Genomic DNA, 15669 nt, shown 5'->3' with positions numbered 1-15669 from the left:
GAAAAAGAAACAAGATGCTCAGGATCCCGTGGGAGAACAGCCAGGACTGACAGGAGATTCCTGGATCCTGGGTGGGGAGCAGAGAACTGGTACCAGGGAGGTGGTTCCTGAAACAATGGGAGGCAGAGAGGCCTGGAGAGGGGTGTTGTGGGCGGCTCTGGTTGGCATCAGTGTTGCCATGGAAGCGAGATGTAAGAGGCCTGGGAAAGGAGTGGAAGTTGGACAGGTTCCCTTGGTCACAAAGCACAGGGCAGTCAATGAAGAGAGTTACTGACAGGAATTGATAACAGAGGAGCCAGATGTCTGGTTCCTAAGAAAGGCAGGACCCTCCTCTCTGGGGAGGAACACAGGCTAACAGGACTTTATCCTGGGGTCCCAGTGGAGCGGGGACAGAGCCCATCACAGGAAGGAACAGAGACTCGAAGAACAGATTCTCCGGATGCTTACTCGAATGTACTTGATGGTCTGCTTCGTTCGATCATACCAGAAGCCATAGTCAATCCAGAGGCGAATCAGCTCCAGCGGGGGCTGGGACCCAAACATGTCCTTGGCTGGCATATTGAGGTCATCCATGAAGGTGATCATGCTTTTGCCTCCAAAAGGCACATAGACACCCTTGGTTCGCTTCTCCACCCTGCTCTCAATGATGCTCTGCACATTATTAGACGTGGTCTGGTGGGAAAGGTACAGAATGAACACTTGGGTCCCGAGAGAGAAATCCGAGGTTAGAGAGGCATGTCCAGTGGGCACTGGGCTCCCAAAGGGGAGCAGAGACAGGGAGAGAGCAGGGGCTGGTGACCTGGCCCCGGGTCCTGCCACATACCTGCGCAGACATGTTGACTGTGAGGACTGACCACTGGCTGGAGGGCAAGGACTGCAGGACACTCTGGGCGATGGAGGTCTTTCCAGTCCCCACAGGACCCACCAGCAGGACAGGGTTCTGACTGGCCACCATGGTGCTCACCAGGTAGTTGTAGCGAACAGTGTCCACGGTGGGCACCATGATCTTATAGAAGGGGGAGCTGGGGGTGGGGAAAGGGACTGTGTCTCAAGATCATGGCCCACTCTTTTCTAACTCCTGCTTCCTTCTGCTCCCACTCTTCCTCTGGCATCACTGCTCTCTGATCACCCACCCTGCCTCCTGTGGGGCCTGGGGATCAGGCATTCTCCTCAGGGACCCTATCCCATTTCCTCTAGCTTCTGCTTCCTGTCCTGGAAAGTCATCTCAACTCTCTCGCCACATCTCCCCCCACCGCAATCCCAAGCCTGACCCACCCCCCAAGCCCGGCTCTGACTTTGGAGGGTAGCGCCAACTCTTAGGGAGCTTATCCTCAAACGATGTCCAGCTCCGCATCTTTGGGTCCACGAAATATTCGTACACTGTGTCCTGAGGACGGAATGTGTGTCAGATTACCAAAGCCTGCCTTTGGCTTTCCCTGCCCAGAAAAAGCACTCATAGATCACTGGGAGGAAGAAAGAGAGCTGGGTTGAGGCTCAAGATGTCTGAGGATCAGGGATATAGAAAAATAGGACAGCTGGGTTGGAGGGCCCTGACCTTGTTGGGGAAAGTGCCCTCGATCTCTCGGAGGTAACTGTCGATCTTCTTGCGGCCCTCCTCATCCACGGAGGCACACACCGACCAGATCATGCTGAACACAAATGTCAGCTCTACCATGGAGACAAAGTTCTCACTGTCAGCTGGGTTCACCTGCAAGTAAAAGGAGAAGAGGAAATACCCTAAATCTATAAATTGAAGAGATGGAGACCATAAATGGAAGAGATACGTGCACCCCAATGTTCACTGCAGCACTATTCACAGTAGCGAGGATGTGGAAACCACCTAGGTGTCCATCAACAGAGGACTAGATAAAGAAGATGTGATACAGATATACGATGGAGTATCACTTCTTTAAAAAGAATGAAATAATCCCGTTTGCAGCAACATGGTTGGACCTGGAGATTATCATACTAAGTAAAGTAAGTCTGACAAAGAAAAACATATATCACTTATGTGAAGAATTTAAAAAATAATGATACAAATGAACTTATTTATAAAACACAAACAGACTCATAGAAAACAAATATATGGTTACCAAAGGGAAAAGGTTGGGGGGAGGGACAAATTGGGAAGTTGGAATTAACATATACACATGACTATATATAAAATAGCTAAGCAACAAGGCTCTACTCTATAGCACAGGATCTCTCTATTCAATACTCTGTAATGGCCTATATGGGGAAGGAATCAAGAAAGAGTGGAAGTATGTATTTGTATAACAGATTCATTTTGCCATACACCTGAAACCAATGCAACATTGTAAATCAATTTTACCTCAATAAAAAAAATTTTTTAAGCTACATAAAGGTAAACAGCTGCTGAATCAGGGAGAAAGCAAGAGAGTTCCAGAAAAACATCTATTTCTGCTTCATTGACTATGCCAAAGCCTTTGACTGTGTGGATCACAATAAACTGTGGAACATTCTGAAAGAGATGGGAATACCAGACCACCTGACCTGCCTCTTGAGAAACCTATATGCAGGTCAGGAAGCAACAGTTAGAACTGCACATGGAACAACAGACTGGTTCCAAATAGGAAAAGGTGTATGTCAAGGCTGTATATTGTCACCCTGCTTATTTAACTTATACGCAGAGTACATCATGAGAAACGCTGGGCTGGAAGAAGCACAAGCTGGAATCAAGATTGCCGGAAGAAATATCAATAACCTCAGATATGCAGATGACACCACCCTTATGGCAGAAAGTGAAGAGGAACTAAAACGCCTCTTGATGAAAGTGAAAGAGGAGAGTGAAAAGTTTGGCTTGAAGTTGAACATTCAGAAAACAAAGATCATGGCATCTGGTCCCATCATTTCATGGCAAATAGTTGGGGAAACAGTGTCAGACTTTATTTTTTTGGGCTCCAAAATCACTGCAGATGCTGATTGCAGCCAGGAAATTAAAAGACACTTACTCCTTGGAAGGAAAGTTATGACCAACCTAGACAGCATATTAAAAAGCAGAGACATTGCTTTGCCAACCAAGGTCCGTTTAGTCGAGGCTATGGTTTTTCCCGTGGTCATGTATGGATGTGAGAGTTGGACTGTGAAGAAAGCTGATCGCCAAAGAATTGATGCTTTTGAACTGTGGTGCTGGAGAATACTCTTGAGAGTCCCTCGGACTGCAAGGAGATCCAACCAGTCCATTCTAAAGGAGATCAATCCTGGGTGTTCATTAGAAGGACTGATGCTAAAGCTGAAACTGCAATACTTTGGCCACCTCATGCGACGAGTTGACTCAATGGAAAAGAGTCTGATGCTGGGAGGGATTGGGGGCGGGAGGAGACGGGGACGACAGAGAATGAGATGGCTGGATGGCATCACCGACTCGATGGACATGAGTTTGAGTGAACTCCGGGAGTTGGTGATGGACAGGGAGGCCTGACGTGCTGTGATTCATGGGGTCACAAAGAGTCGGACACGACTGAGCGACTGAACTGAACTGAACTGAAAGGTAAACAGAAGAGAGAGAGCAAGGGAATTCCCTGGTGGTCCAGTGGTTAAGAATCTGCTTTGCAATGCAGGGGACTTGGGTTTGATCCATGGTTGGGAAACTAAGATCCCTGAGTGCCACAACTAGAGAGCCCATGCGACTCAACATAGCCAAATAAATACATATTTTTAAAAAAGAGAGATGGAGGGGTCTATTTTGGCAACTCATCACAAAGACTTAAAATTTCCCTCCTTTCCTGGTTCTGTTTGGAAAACCATGTAGTTGTAGACAAACCTAAATCAAACATTTCCATAAACCTACTAAGCTACAAAAGCATCATGGGAAGTTGTCCTGAGACTCTGGTGTCTGCCGTATTGAATCCAGAGTCCTTATTCTGTCCTTCCAGCTCACACCCGTACACCTCTCACCATCCTCTTCTCAGGGTCTCTGCTACAGCTGAGAGGTACTACATGCCAACACCACCCGTCAGCCCACCCTGCCCAGCGGGGGGGCTGGCTCTCCTATCTGTGTTTCTGCAAGTCATTCTGTTTGAATAGACTGCCCTCCTCTCTTTGTTCTGTCATCAGTCTTCTTCCCCCAGCAGTCCTCCTCAGCAGTTGAGTGCCACTGATACTACATTACTATCATTTTCCCACACATCACCGTGCAAGTTCACCTACATAGTTTTCAGTTATATTAATCATACCAGAATGACACATACTGTTATAGATCTTAAATGTTATATAACTGTATATTAATAGTTGAATGAGCTGGCAATGCCATTAAAAACAATATGAACCATTTCTAGGCATTGATTTAATCTCAGCAGAAAAATATCCAGTTTTGGTCCTTATGCCATAATTATAAACTAAACAAAAATGTTCCTTAATATCAGTTGATCTGGAAATTTCTAAAGCCCATCATCAGACTAATTGGGGAGCTCCTCCCAGCAAAAACAGTATCCCAAGAGCTCACAGATTCCAAGATTTAATACTTAATTTCAGAAAGAATGGAAGAATGAGGAACCAAATGAACTATCCTCAGCTCTTAAATACAGGCAGGAAATTATAGTGAGGCCCATTGTGCTCTATATCTGATTTGGATATAAATATATAGCTTGGCCTCGCAGCACATGTGCCCACGTGGACACACATGTGCACGCATACACACACCTTCACACACACCCTTGCTGCCTCCACAGTTGGTGAGGCCTCCTCTTGGAGTCTCTGCTCCACTCAAGCCTCATGTTCCAATTGTGTCTCAGACACATCATTTCCCGGACATTTTCCTGGGAGGTTGAGAGCCCTTCCTGCCCTGGCCCCATCTCACCCCATTCTCCGGAGTGGCCAGGGCGGAGTACAACTTGCAGAGGGAGATGATGCCGCTATATTCTGGAAGGGGCACCAGCTCATTGCAGTTGTCCTTCTTGAAGGTCAGCATCTTGTTGATGAACTTTTCGAACATGCGCTGAAGGGGCTCAGCCTCCACCTAGCATTGAATCAGCAGGGGCTCTGAATTATTCTGTGCACTTCCCCAGGCCCCACTGGTTACTTTCCGCTCCTCCATCTCCTTCATACCTTTGGCCTCTTGTCCAGCCATGACTGAACATAGGGCTTCCAGCCTAGGTCTGTGTAGTCAGTGTACACCATCCCGCAGCGAGACACGGTGGCTGGGGAGGCCACTGCCAAGTTCTCCACTTCGAACAGGAGAGACACCTACAGATATACTTGGTCAGAACCTTGTCTTTCCCTCAATTGTAAAAACACCCAGAATTCTGATGCTGCAAGGTGTCTCTACTGAGTACCACGTGTGGCAGGATGAATAAGGACCTAAGCTTTACAAATGATTTGCTTATTAAAAAATATTAGGGCTTATTCAAGGTCATCCTTATGAGCAGTCTCTCTCCCCCTCATATGGTTTGATTGGGTAGGAAAGGGTGGGCTCTTTACAAAAGCTCATAAATTACAGCCCAGGTGCACAAGGGCGGGTCATTCCCCCATATGTCAGTGGCAATGAGGCTGCCTAGTCTCTGCCACAGTGCATCCTGGTACACAGTTCTCTATATGATTGTCCTCAGCATCCGTGGAAGACAGGCATCTCTTCTTCAGTCTCAGGTTGCCCTGAGTCCAGGTGTCCTCCTCCTCTTCCTTGTTCCTATAGAACTTCCTCTTTCTCTTGCCCCTGCTCTTCCCCTTAGCCTTGCCCAGGGGCCCTCCAGTTTCCACCCTGTAACCTGCTCAGGCATCGCAATGCGCTCTCCGTTGATGAGGGTCAGCACTTTGTTATCATCCATGACAGAGTTCATGCTCTCAATCCATAGAGTGTCCACAGGGCCATCAAAAAGGATCCACTTCTCATCTGGTTTCTCGTCTTGGTAGGAGGTGGAGGAGAAGGAAACCACAGATTTGTTACCTCGCCCTCCCTCCATGCTCATCTCCCTGGAGACGCAAGCAGTTGCTTCCTGGGATCTCTGCATTTCCAAGCATTTTTTCTCCCAAATTGAGTTTTCTATCCCCACACTGCCCACCTCCTCAGGAAATTCAGGCACCTGCTCTCCCCACCCCACGACCCCTTGGGTACCTGCACATGCCGTCCTCATGACACTGGACAGGACACCATCCGTCCATTCATTTGTGTTGAGGTCATATTCCCCATACAGCTCCCCTAGGGACAGTGCCTTAGGGTTCAAAGGGAACTCCTAAAATAGACACAGGAAGGGAGTTTTGAGCTGCCGGCAGACCAAATCCCAGGCTGCCCCTTTATTTCCAGGTATTTGTATTCGGCCTCGGTCTCTCACCCCTCTCAGGCCGTCCTCCTGGTCTGTACTGCCCTCCCTACATCCTGGCGCCTCCGCCTGCTACTCAAGTCTTGGACAGCAATCCCACTGCCCCAGCTCCTCACCCTGACAATGTTGAAGTTGGGCTCCCCCGCGCGGCACAGGGAGGACAAGGAAGACTGGAGAATCCGCCACGAGGCAGTCTTCCCGCTGCCTGTGCAGCCCACGATCATGGTGGAGTGGCGGGAATTCTTGGTTTCATACAACTGGATGACCTTGGTGAGAGTGAATGGAGTGGGCTGCAGGCCCATGTCCCGAATCTCCTGCTCAATGGTCTCCCGCAGCTGAGAGAAATGGAAAAAAAGGGTGAGGCATATAGAGGGCTTTCCAAAGCTCCCCAGCGTCTGGGAGGATAATACTCAAATGGTTTAAAAAAATGGCACCAAGGCCCTTTGCACCCTGACAATTGTTCTTTCCTTGGGAAGTTGGCCAATTGCAGAGTTAAGAGATTTGGCTCTGGAGTCAGCCAGCCTGGGTCCCCAGGTTTCAGCCATGTGAACCTGTGTGAGTGAACTTTTTTGAGACTCAGTTTCTTAATCTGTTAACAGGGAGTCATGATAGTACTTCACCTTCAGGGCTATTGTATTCAATAAGATGTCAACGTGAAACACAATGTCTGATACAAAGTTCTACAAATATCTTCTAATATCACTCAACAAACATTTATTAAACCTCTAAAGTAGATGCCAAGCAGTGTGCTTGGTGCTGAGAACAAATTAGTGTTCATCCCATTGCAGGGTCCAAGTCTAGTGGGGGAGCCAGACATTAAACAACTCACCAACTAAGTTAAAAAGGAATGCTTACAAAAGACGAAAACTCTGATTCGAGAAGATACATGCACCCCAGTGTTCATAGCAGTGCTATTTACAATAGCCAAGACACAGAAGTAACCTAAATGCTCATCAACATGAATGGATAAAGAAGATGTGGTAGAAAAGAATGAAATAATGCCATGTGCAGCAACATGGATGAACCTAGATATTATCATATTAAGTAAGTCACACAGAGGATTAAGTAACTCAACAGAGGATGAGATGGTTGGATGGCATCACCGACTCAAAGGACATGAGTTTGAGTAAACTCTGGGAGTTGGTGATGAACAGGGAGGCCTGGCGTGTTGCAGTCCATGGGGTCGCAAAGAGTCAGACACGACTGAGCGACTGAACTGAACTGAACCTATAATGGAAAAAAATCTGAAAAATAATATACATATAAATATATATGTAATTATACATTATATAAAGTATGTATATAATTATAAATTATTATAATTATATATACATATATATTTGTGGATTTACATATATATAACTGAATCACTTTGCTGTACACCTGAAACTAACACAACACTGTAAATCAACTGCTGCTGCTGCTGCTGCTGCTAAGTCACTTCAGTCGTGTCCGACTCTGTGTGACCCCATAGACGGAAGCCCACCAGGCTCCCCCGTCCCTGGGATTCTCCAGGCAAGAACACTGGAGTGGGTTGCCATTTCCTTCTCCAATGTGTGAAAGTGAAAAGTGAAAGTGAAGTCGCTCAGCTGTGTCTGACCCTTAGTGACCCCACAGATTGCAGCCTACCAGGCTCCTCCATCCATGGGATTTTCTAGGCAAGAGTACTGGAGTGGCTTGCCATTGCCTTCTCCAATAAATCAACTAGGTGTCAATAAAAATTCTGTGTGTGTGTGTTTTTAATTTTTATTTTTTAAATTTATTTAATTGGAGGCTAATTACTTTACAATATTGTAGTGGTTTTTGCCATACATTGACACAAATCAGCCATGAGTGTACACGTGTTCCCCATCCTGAACCCCCCTCCTACTTTCCTCCCCATCCCATCCTCTGGGTCATCCCAGTGCACCAGCTCTGAGCACCCTGTCTCATGCATTGAACCTGGACTGACGATCTGTTTCACATATGATAATACACATGTTTCGGTGCTATTCTCTCAGATCATCCCACTCTAGCCTTCTCCCACAGAGTCCAAAAGACTGTTCTATACACTTGTGTCTCTTTTGCTGTCTCGCATATAGGGTTATCGTTATCATCTTTCTAAATTCTATATATATACGTTAGTATACTGTACTGGTGTTTTTCTTTCTGGCTTACTTCACTCTGTATAATAGGCTCCAGTTTTATCCACCTCATTAGAACTGTTTCAAATGTATTCTTTTTAATGGCTGAGTAATATTCCATTGTGTATATGTATCACAGCTTTCTTATCCATTTGTCTGCTGATGGACATCTAGGTTGCTTCCATGTCCTGGTTATTATAAACAGTGCTGCAATGAACATTGGGGTACATGTCTCTTTCAATTCTGGTTTCCTTGGAGTATCTGCTGAGCAGTGGGTGTAACTGCCCAGCAGTTCTATTTCCAGTTTTTTAAGGAATCTCCACACTGTTCTCCACAGTGGATGTACTAGTTTGCATTCCCACCAACAGTGTAAGAGGGTTCCCTTTTCTCCACACCCTCTCCAGCATTTATTGTTTGTAGACTTTTTGATAGCAGCCATTCTGACCAGCGTGAGATGGTACCTCATTGTGGTTTTGATCTGCATTTCTCTGATTATGAGGGATGTTGAGCATCTTTTCATGTGTTTGTTAGCCATCTTATGTCTTCTTTGGAGAAATATCTGTTTAGTTCTTTGGCCCATTTTATGATTGGGTCATTTATTTTTCTGGAATTGAGCTGCAGGAGTTGCTTGTATATTTTTGAGATTAATTCTTTGTCAGTTGCTTTGTTTGCTATTATTTTCTCCCATTCTGAAGGCTGTCGTTTCACCGTGCTTATAGTTTCCTTCGTTGTGCAAAAGCTGTTAAGTTTAATTAGGTCCCATTTGTTTATTTTTGCTTTTATTTCCATTATTCTGGGAGATGGGTCATAGAGGATCCTGATGTGATTTATGTTGGAGAGTGTTTTGCCTATGTTTTCCTCTAGGAGTTTTATAGTTTCTGGTCTTATGTTTAGATCTTTAATCCATTTTGAGTTTATTTTTGTGTATGGTGTTAGAAAGTGTTCTAATTTCATTCTTTCACAATTGGTTGACCAGTTTTCCCAGCATCACTTGTTAAAGAGACTGTCTTTTCTCCATTGTATATTCTTGCCTCCTTTGCCAAAGATATAGTGTCCATAGATGCATGGATTTATCTCTGGGCTTTCTATTTTGTTCCACTAATCTATATTTCTGTCTTTGTGCCAGTACCATACTGTATTGTTGACTGTGGCTTTGTAGTAGAGACTGAAGTCAGGCAGGTTGATTCCTCCAGTTCCATTCTTCTTTCTCAAGATTGCTTTGGCTATTTGAGGTTTTTTGTATTTCCATACGAATTGTGAAATTATTTGTTCTAGTTCTGTGAAAAATACCTTTGGTAGCTTGATAAGCATTGCATTGAATCTATAGATTGCTTTGGGTAGTATACTCATTTTCACTATATTGATTCTTCTGATCCATAAACACGGTATATTTCTCCATCTATTTGTGTCCTCTTTGATTTCTTTTATCAGTGTTTTATAGTTTTCTCTATATAGGTCTTTTGTTTCTTTAGGAAGATATATTCCTAAGTATTTTATTCTTTTCGTTGCAATGGTGAATGGAATTGTTTCCTTAATTTCTCTTTCTGTTTTATCATTGTTATTGTATAGGAATGCAAGGGATTTCTGTGTGTTAATTTTATATCCTGCAACTTTACTATATTAATTGATTAGCTCTAGTAATTTTCTGGTGGAGTCTTTAGGGTTTTCTATGTAGAGGATCATGTCATCTGCAAACAGTGAGAGTTTTACTTCTTCTTTTCCAATCTGGATTCCTTTTATTTCTTTTTCTACTCTGATTGCTGTGGCCAAAACTTCCAAAACTATGTTGAATAGTAGTGGTGAGAGTGGGCACCCTTGTTTTGTTCCTGACTTTAGGGGAAATGCTTTCAATTTTACACCATTGAGGATAATGTTTGCTGTGGGTATGTCATATATAGCTTTTATTATGCTGAGGTATGTTCCTTCTATTCCTACTTTCTGGAGGGTTTTTATTATAAATGGATGTTGAATTTTGTCAAAGACTTTCTCTGCATCTATTGAAATAATCACATGGTTTTTATCTTTCAATTTGTTAATGTGGTGTATTACACTGATTAATTTGCAGATATTGAAGAATCCTTTCATCCCTGGGATAAAGCCCACTTGGTCATGATGGATGATCTTTTTAATATGTTGTTGGATTCTGTTTGCTAGAATTTTGTTAAGGATTTTTGCATCTTTGTTCATCAGTGATATTGGCCTGTAGTTTTCTTTTTTTGTGGCATCTTTGTCTGGTTTTGGTATTAGAGTGATCGTGGTCTCACAGAATGAGTTTGGAAGTTTACCTTCCTCTGCAATTTTCTGGAAGAGTTTGAGAAAGACAGGTGTTAGCTCTTCTCTAAAGTTTTGGTATAATTCAGCTGTGAAGCCATCTGGTCCTGGGTGTATATGTATATATGTATATAATTATTATATATAAATAAATATATATACAAATAAATTATTATAATTATATATACACATATATATGTGGATTACATATATATAAAACTGAATCACTTTGCTGTATACCCGAAACTAACACAACACTGTAAATCAACTAGGCTTCAATAAAAATTTTTTAAAAATAAAAATTAAATGAATGCTTATAGGACCATGACACACGTGGGTCCCAGAAGAGTGTGAACTTTTAAAATACACAACGAATGCAACCAAATAATTTTAAACATATGCAGGATTTTACTTGTATCTCTCAAATACACTAAAAGGCCTCACTTCTACTACTTCCTTCCACTGTCTGAGAATTAGTAGTATTATCATGTTTGTATTTGTGTGTTTGTGTGTGTGTGTGTGTGTGTGTGTGTGTGTGTGTATTGAGCATCATGCCCCAAGTTTTTATTTTTTTAATTAAAAAAACTATTTACTTGACTGTGCAAGGTCTTGTTGCAGCATACTGGCTCATTAGTTGTGGCATGTCGGATCTATCTCCCTGTCCAGGGATTGAACCCCAACCCCCTGCATTGGGAGTGCAGAGTCTTAGCCACTGGATCACCAGGGAAGTTACTTAATCTCCATTTTTAACAGGGTTTTCTCCTTTCCTTAACTATATTTTGTGTCCCCCAAACCAGAGACTTACTATTTTTATGCTCTAGTCTTCTGCCAAAGTGGGAAAGGGACAGCCATCCAGGGACACACAGAAGGGGAGACCTGCTCCCAAGACAGTTTGCCTCCAATCCTTCTTATTTTAGCTACATCCCCTTTACTCAGTTGGCTTCCCTGATAGCTCAGTTGGTATAGAATCTGCCTGCAAAGAAGGAGACCCCGGTTCAATTCCTGGGTCAGGAAGATCCCCTGGAGAAGGGACAGGCTACTCACTCCAGTATTCTTGGGCTTCACAAGTCTAATTCCTTTACTCGGTGGCTCAGAGGTAAAGAGTCTGCCTGCAATGCAGGAGACATGTGTTCAATCCCTGAGCCAGGAAGATCCCCTGGAGGAGGGTATGGCAACCCACTCCAGTATTCTTGCCAGGGAAATCCCATGGACAGAAGGGTAGGCTACCCACTCCAGTATTCTTGGGCTTCCCTCGTGGCTCAGTCCACAGGCAGGCTACAGTCCACAGTCCACAGGATTGCAGAGTCAGACACGACTAAGTGACTGAGGATTAGCATCCCCAACACCTCCTTCCTACTTACAATTCTCCTTACTTCCAGGTTTGCTGAGAGTCACAACACAAGTCACTACTTGATTCATTTATTTCCTATGTCTATACTTCTGTTATTGCCTTCTCATTCACCCCATCCTTCCTGGAATAGATGCCTTTTTAAAAAAATCCCTTTAGAGTAGTTGCAGCAGGTTTTCAAAAAGAAACAAAATTGTTTTTAATCCACCTTTTTACCTAGAAGTCCTCTCTGAATATATGAGATTGTTGGGGTTTTAAAATTTCAATTATAATATATTTTTTCATTTGTAGCAATTCTATTGGTTCTTTTCAAGTCTACTCCGTTTAGAAGTCTCTTGTTCCTGGATCACAATTTCAAACTTCTCTCTTATTTTTTTAAACATACTAAATGTAGGTACTTTTAGAATTCTGTGCTGATTATTGTCCATATCTGTAGTCTTTGTGGGTCTGATTGCACTGTTTTGTTGTTCTCTGGCTTCCCTTCATGATATCTTGTTTCCTTGTTTGTTCTGTGATTTTTGACCAGAAGTTGCTCATTTTCTTAGGCTTTTACGAGAATTCTTTGGGCTTTTAAGTTGAAGTTTCATTCTTCTAGAAATAATTTGCATTTGTTTCTGCCAATAGCTTGGGGGAGACACTAACAACCTGGAAATACTTCAAATTAAATTCTAAATTTGAGATTTGGGGGGAGTACACAGTAAAATAAATGATGACCAGAAACCACGTGAGGGCTGACTCAAGGTTAGGAAGTCTCAAAGGAGATTCTGCCCCTTCCTCTCACTGCCAATGGTCGTGACAAGCAAGTTTCTTTACTGTACAGACCCTCCTCAGCGGTGGGTTTCTCACTTTCCCACTTACTGAAGGTGTTTTCCCTTGTGGGCCAAAGTCTATGCACGACTGGGTTTTCTGTTACACCTCAAAACCTGAGCTACTTTATCTCCTTTCCTCAGTGCCTTACGTTCAACAAAACCTTTCAGGGAGAAAGCCAGCTTTGTCATTCACTTGCCTCCCTGCTTTTACTTCCCCTCCTCAACCCAGAATTCTTTCTTTCTTGCCAGTTTAGCAATACATTTTAAAAGGTGTGTTTTTATACTTTTATCCAGCCTTTTAGTGGTTTCAATGGAAAGGATCACTCAGGATATCTAAACTGCCATATTGCCAGAGAAGAAAATTCCTACACATTCTAGAATTCTCCTCCCCTGGCCCTTTCCATACCACTCTTCTCCCTTATCAAACAGCTCCTAGCAGTCTCTCCTCAAAACTCCCTGAATGAGGAGAGAGGCAGAGACAGGAGAGGGCTGACGGGTAGAAAGTAGAAAGGCCAGTGGACCAGGGATCTCCATGAAGTCAAGGAACTGAGGAGTAGAAACCCTTGAGCAGGTGAGTAGGGGCCTGGGGAGTAGAGGGGAGAATGTAGAATGTTGGAATAAGTTTGTATCATTCCCTAACCACCAGGGAGTCCCACTTTATAGATAAAGTAGCCCAAAGAAAGGGTAACCGTCTTGCTCAAAATCATAGTCAGTTGAATGGATAGCCAGTGAAGGGCAGAACAAGGCCTGTAAGCCAGGTGTCTTGTTCCCAGGACACCACAGGATCCACATTCACACAAGAGGTCAGGGAGAGTCTTGGGGATCAAATACCTTGCCGTAGTCAATGACCGGCAGCTCGATGCTGGGGAACAGATCTTGTACAATGGCATTGAAGAGGGGCACGTCAACGGAAGTCAGCTTGGCAATATTCATATCTCTCATTGAGAGCAGCAGAACCTGAAGGGGAAAGACAAAGACTCAGGCTGGAGGAGCCAGGGTCCAGCTCTTCATTAGGCCTTTCCTCTCTAGAGGGGTGAGAGGCAGGAGCTAAGAACAAGGGAGGACTTCCCTGGTGGTACAGTGAAGCCATTGCAGAGGACATGCATTTGATTCCTAATCTGGAAAGATATCACAGGCCGTGGAGCAACTAAGCCTATGGACCACAACTACTGGAGCCCCCACTCTAGAGGCTGGGAGTCGAAACTACTGAACCTGAGTGCTACAACTACTGAAGCCCAAGCATGTAAAGACCGTCCTCCACAACAAGAGAAGCCACCACAATGAGAAGCCCATGCATGGCAACAAAGAGTAGCTCCCATTCACCACAACTAGGGAAAGCTCGTATGCAGCAATGAAGACCCAGCACAGCCAAAAATAAATAATAAAGAAAGAAGAACAATGGATACACCCAAGCTAGTCTTGAGCAACAGGATAGGTGGAACTTGGGCAACACCAAGGAGGGCTGGAAGAGTGGGAAAACTTATTGAGGGAAAGTAAGGATGAGAAAAACTCCAGTGAAGGTGCAGAGGACCAGTGATGGTGGTGGTTAAGGGTCAAGACGGCATCCTCAGTCTACCTCTTCATCAGACAGGTCGGGCTGCAGGCGGCGCTTTTTGCCAGCATAGCGCAGGAGCGAGGTGAGGGCACGCAGGCCGAAGTCATAGTGGTCCTGTCTGGAGAGCTGCTGCACAGCCAGTGAGTAAAGCGTGTACACCTTCTTGGCCAGAACCTGAAGGCCAAAACAGAGGAAGGAACCATCCACTTCCCCATAAATCCCTCTACTTCATATAAGGACAGTTACAGATACAAGAAGCTGGATGCCTGGGCATGAAGCAGCTAGGGGACAAGGGATGAGAAGATCTTGTGAACTGTGCCATCAAGGACCAGCGTGATAGAGGGGAGACCTCTCTCCTCTGGATTCTCCTACCCCTATATCCTACTGAGAGTCAGGTACATTTCTTGTAGGATAAACTGATTGTGAGGACTTCGTGGGGGTTTCTTGGGCCCACAGGGTAATCATGGATGAGAAATAAAGTATCAGAGACAAGAGATGATCAGAATACCTTGCAGTTGCCAAAGCCTTCCCCAAAAAGAATGATTTCTGCAATAAGTGTAGAGTCGGGCACCACCATGGCAATTGGCCGGAACATGGATTTAAGATTGTCAGGAAGCTCCGTGCGGCCAGCATAGCCTGGAAAACAGCACCACATATTCAGAATCCATGGAAGAGTAAGCAAAAGTGTTGATCGCTCAGTCGTGTCCAACTCTTTGAAACCCTATGAACTCTTTGAAACCCTTTCAGGCTCCGCTGTCTGTGGTTCTCAGGCAACACTGCAGTGGGTAACCATTCCCTTCTCCAGGGGACACTGCATCCCAAAGACCTACTGCCCCATCAATTCCATTCTCCCCATTCTCTGCTTCATCCTGAGCCCTCTCCCCAGCTCCAGCTCCAAGATCTCTTCCTGTCTCATCTCAGCCCTGGCTTTTCCCACACCATTCTCCTCTTCTTCCCTACCCCTGGCCCTTTTCTTACTTTCTGCAGGGCCCTGCTTCAGACTCAAATTACGGAGCTGTCTTGTTCCCATCTCTCCAAGTTTCATGGATTGGGTGGGCCCAAAGGTTTGTTCAGGTTTATTCGTTAAGATGTTATGGAAAAACCTGAATGAACTTTGTGGCTGACCCAATATAACTCACTCAGTGCTAATAGATATCGCAGCTGTTTCTCTGATTCTTTTAGTGCGGAAGCCCTTTCCTGTTTTCTCCTAGATCCTACCCACAGAGCTGTTCCTAGGCAACAGTGATGAGAGACCCTAGGCCCTGCACTTCAGGGAGGTTCTCTCAAC

General features: G+C 44.4%; 1 protein-coding gene across 3 annotated transcripts in view; it reads right to left on the bottom strand.

Moving 5' to 3' along the window:
* Positions 1 to 15669, bottom strand: part of DNAH2 (dynein axonemal heavy chain 2) — a 107667-nt gene that overhangs the window by 31964 nt on the left and 60034 nt on the right. For all 3 annotated transcript variants that reach the window (XR_008683255.1, XM_055406074.2, XM_055406127.1), the window contains exons 39-50: positions 14890 to 15017; positions 14403 to 14555; positions 13658 to 13783; positions 6392 to 6610; positions 6071 to 6188; positions 5724 to 5860; positions 5068 to 5205; positions 4820 to 4978; positions 1556 to 1708; positions 1296 to 1387; positions 824 to 1022; positions 448 to 672 (exon numbers count right to left, since the gene is read on the bottom strand). Coding sequence is in view for 2 of the 3 variants with exons in the window: in XM_055406074.2 (XP_055262049.1) it covers positions 448 to 672; positions 824 to 1022; positions 1296 to 1387; positions 1556 to 1708; positions 4820 to 4978; positions 5068 to 5205; positions 5724 to 5860; positions 6071 to 6188; positions 6392 to 6610; positions 13658 to 13783; positions 14403 to 14555; positions 14890 to 15017 (1847 nt within the window). In the remaining variant the exon portion in view is untranslated. The remainder of the gene's footprint in view (positions 1 to 447; positions 673 to 823; positions 1023 to 1295; positions 1388 to 1555; positions 1709 to 4819; positions 4979 to 5067; positions 5206 to 5723; positions 5861 to 6070; positions 6189 to 6391; positions 6611 to 13657; positions 13784 to 14402; positions 14556 to 14889; positions 15018 to 15669) is intronic.

This window comes from Moschus berezovskii, chromosome 20 (assembly GCF_049115385.1).
Source record: "Moschus berezovskii isolate FMDL1 chromosome 20, NW_MosBer_1.0, whole genome shotgun sequence".
NCBI lineage: Eukaryota > Metazoa > Chordata > Mammalia > Artiodactyla > Moschidae > Moschus > Moschus berezovskii.
This window is presented reverse-complemented; position numbering and strand designations above follow the sequence as displayed.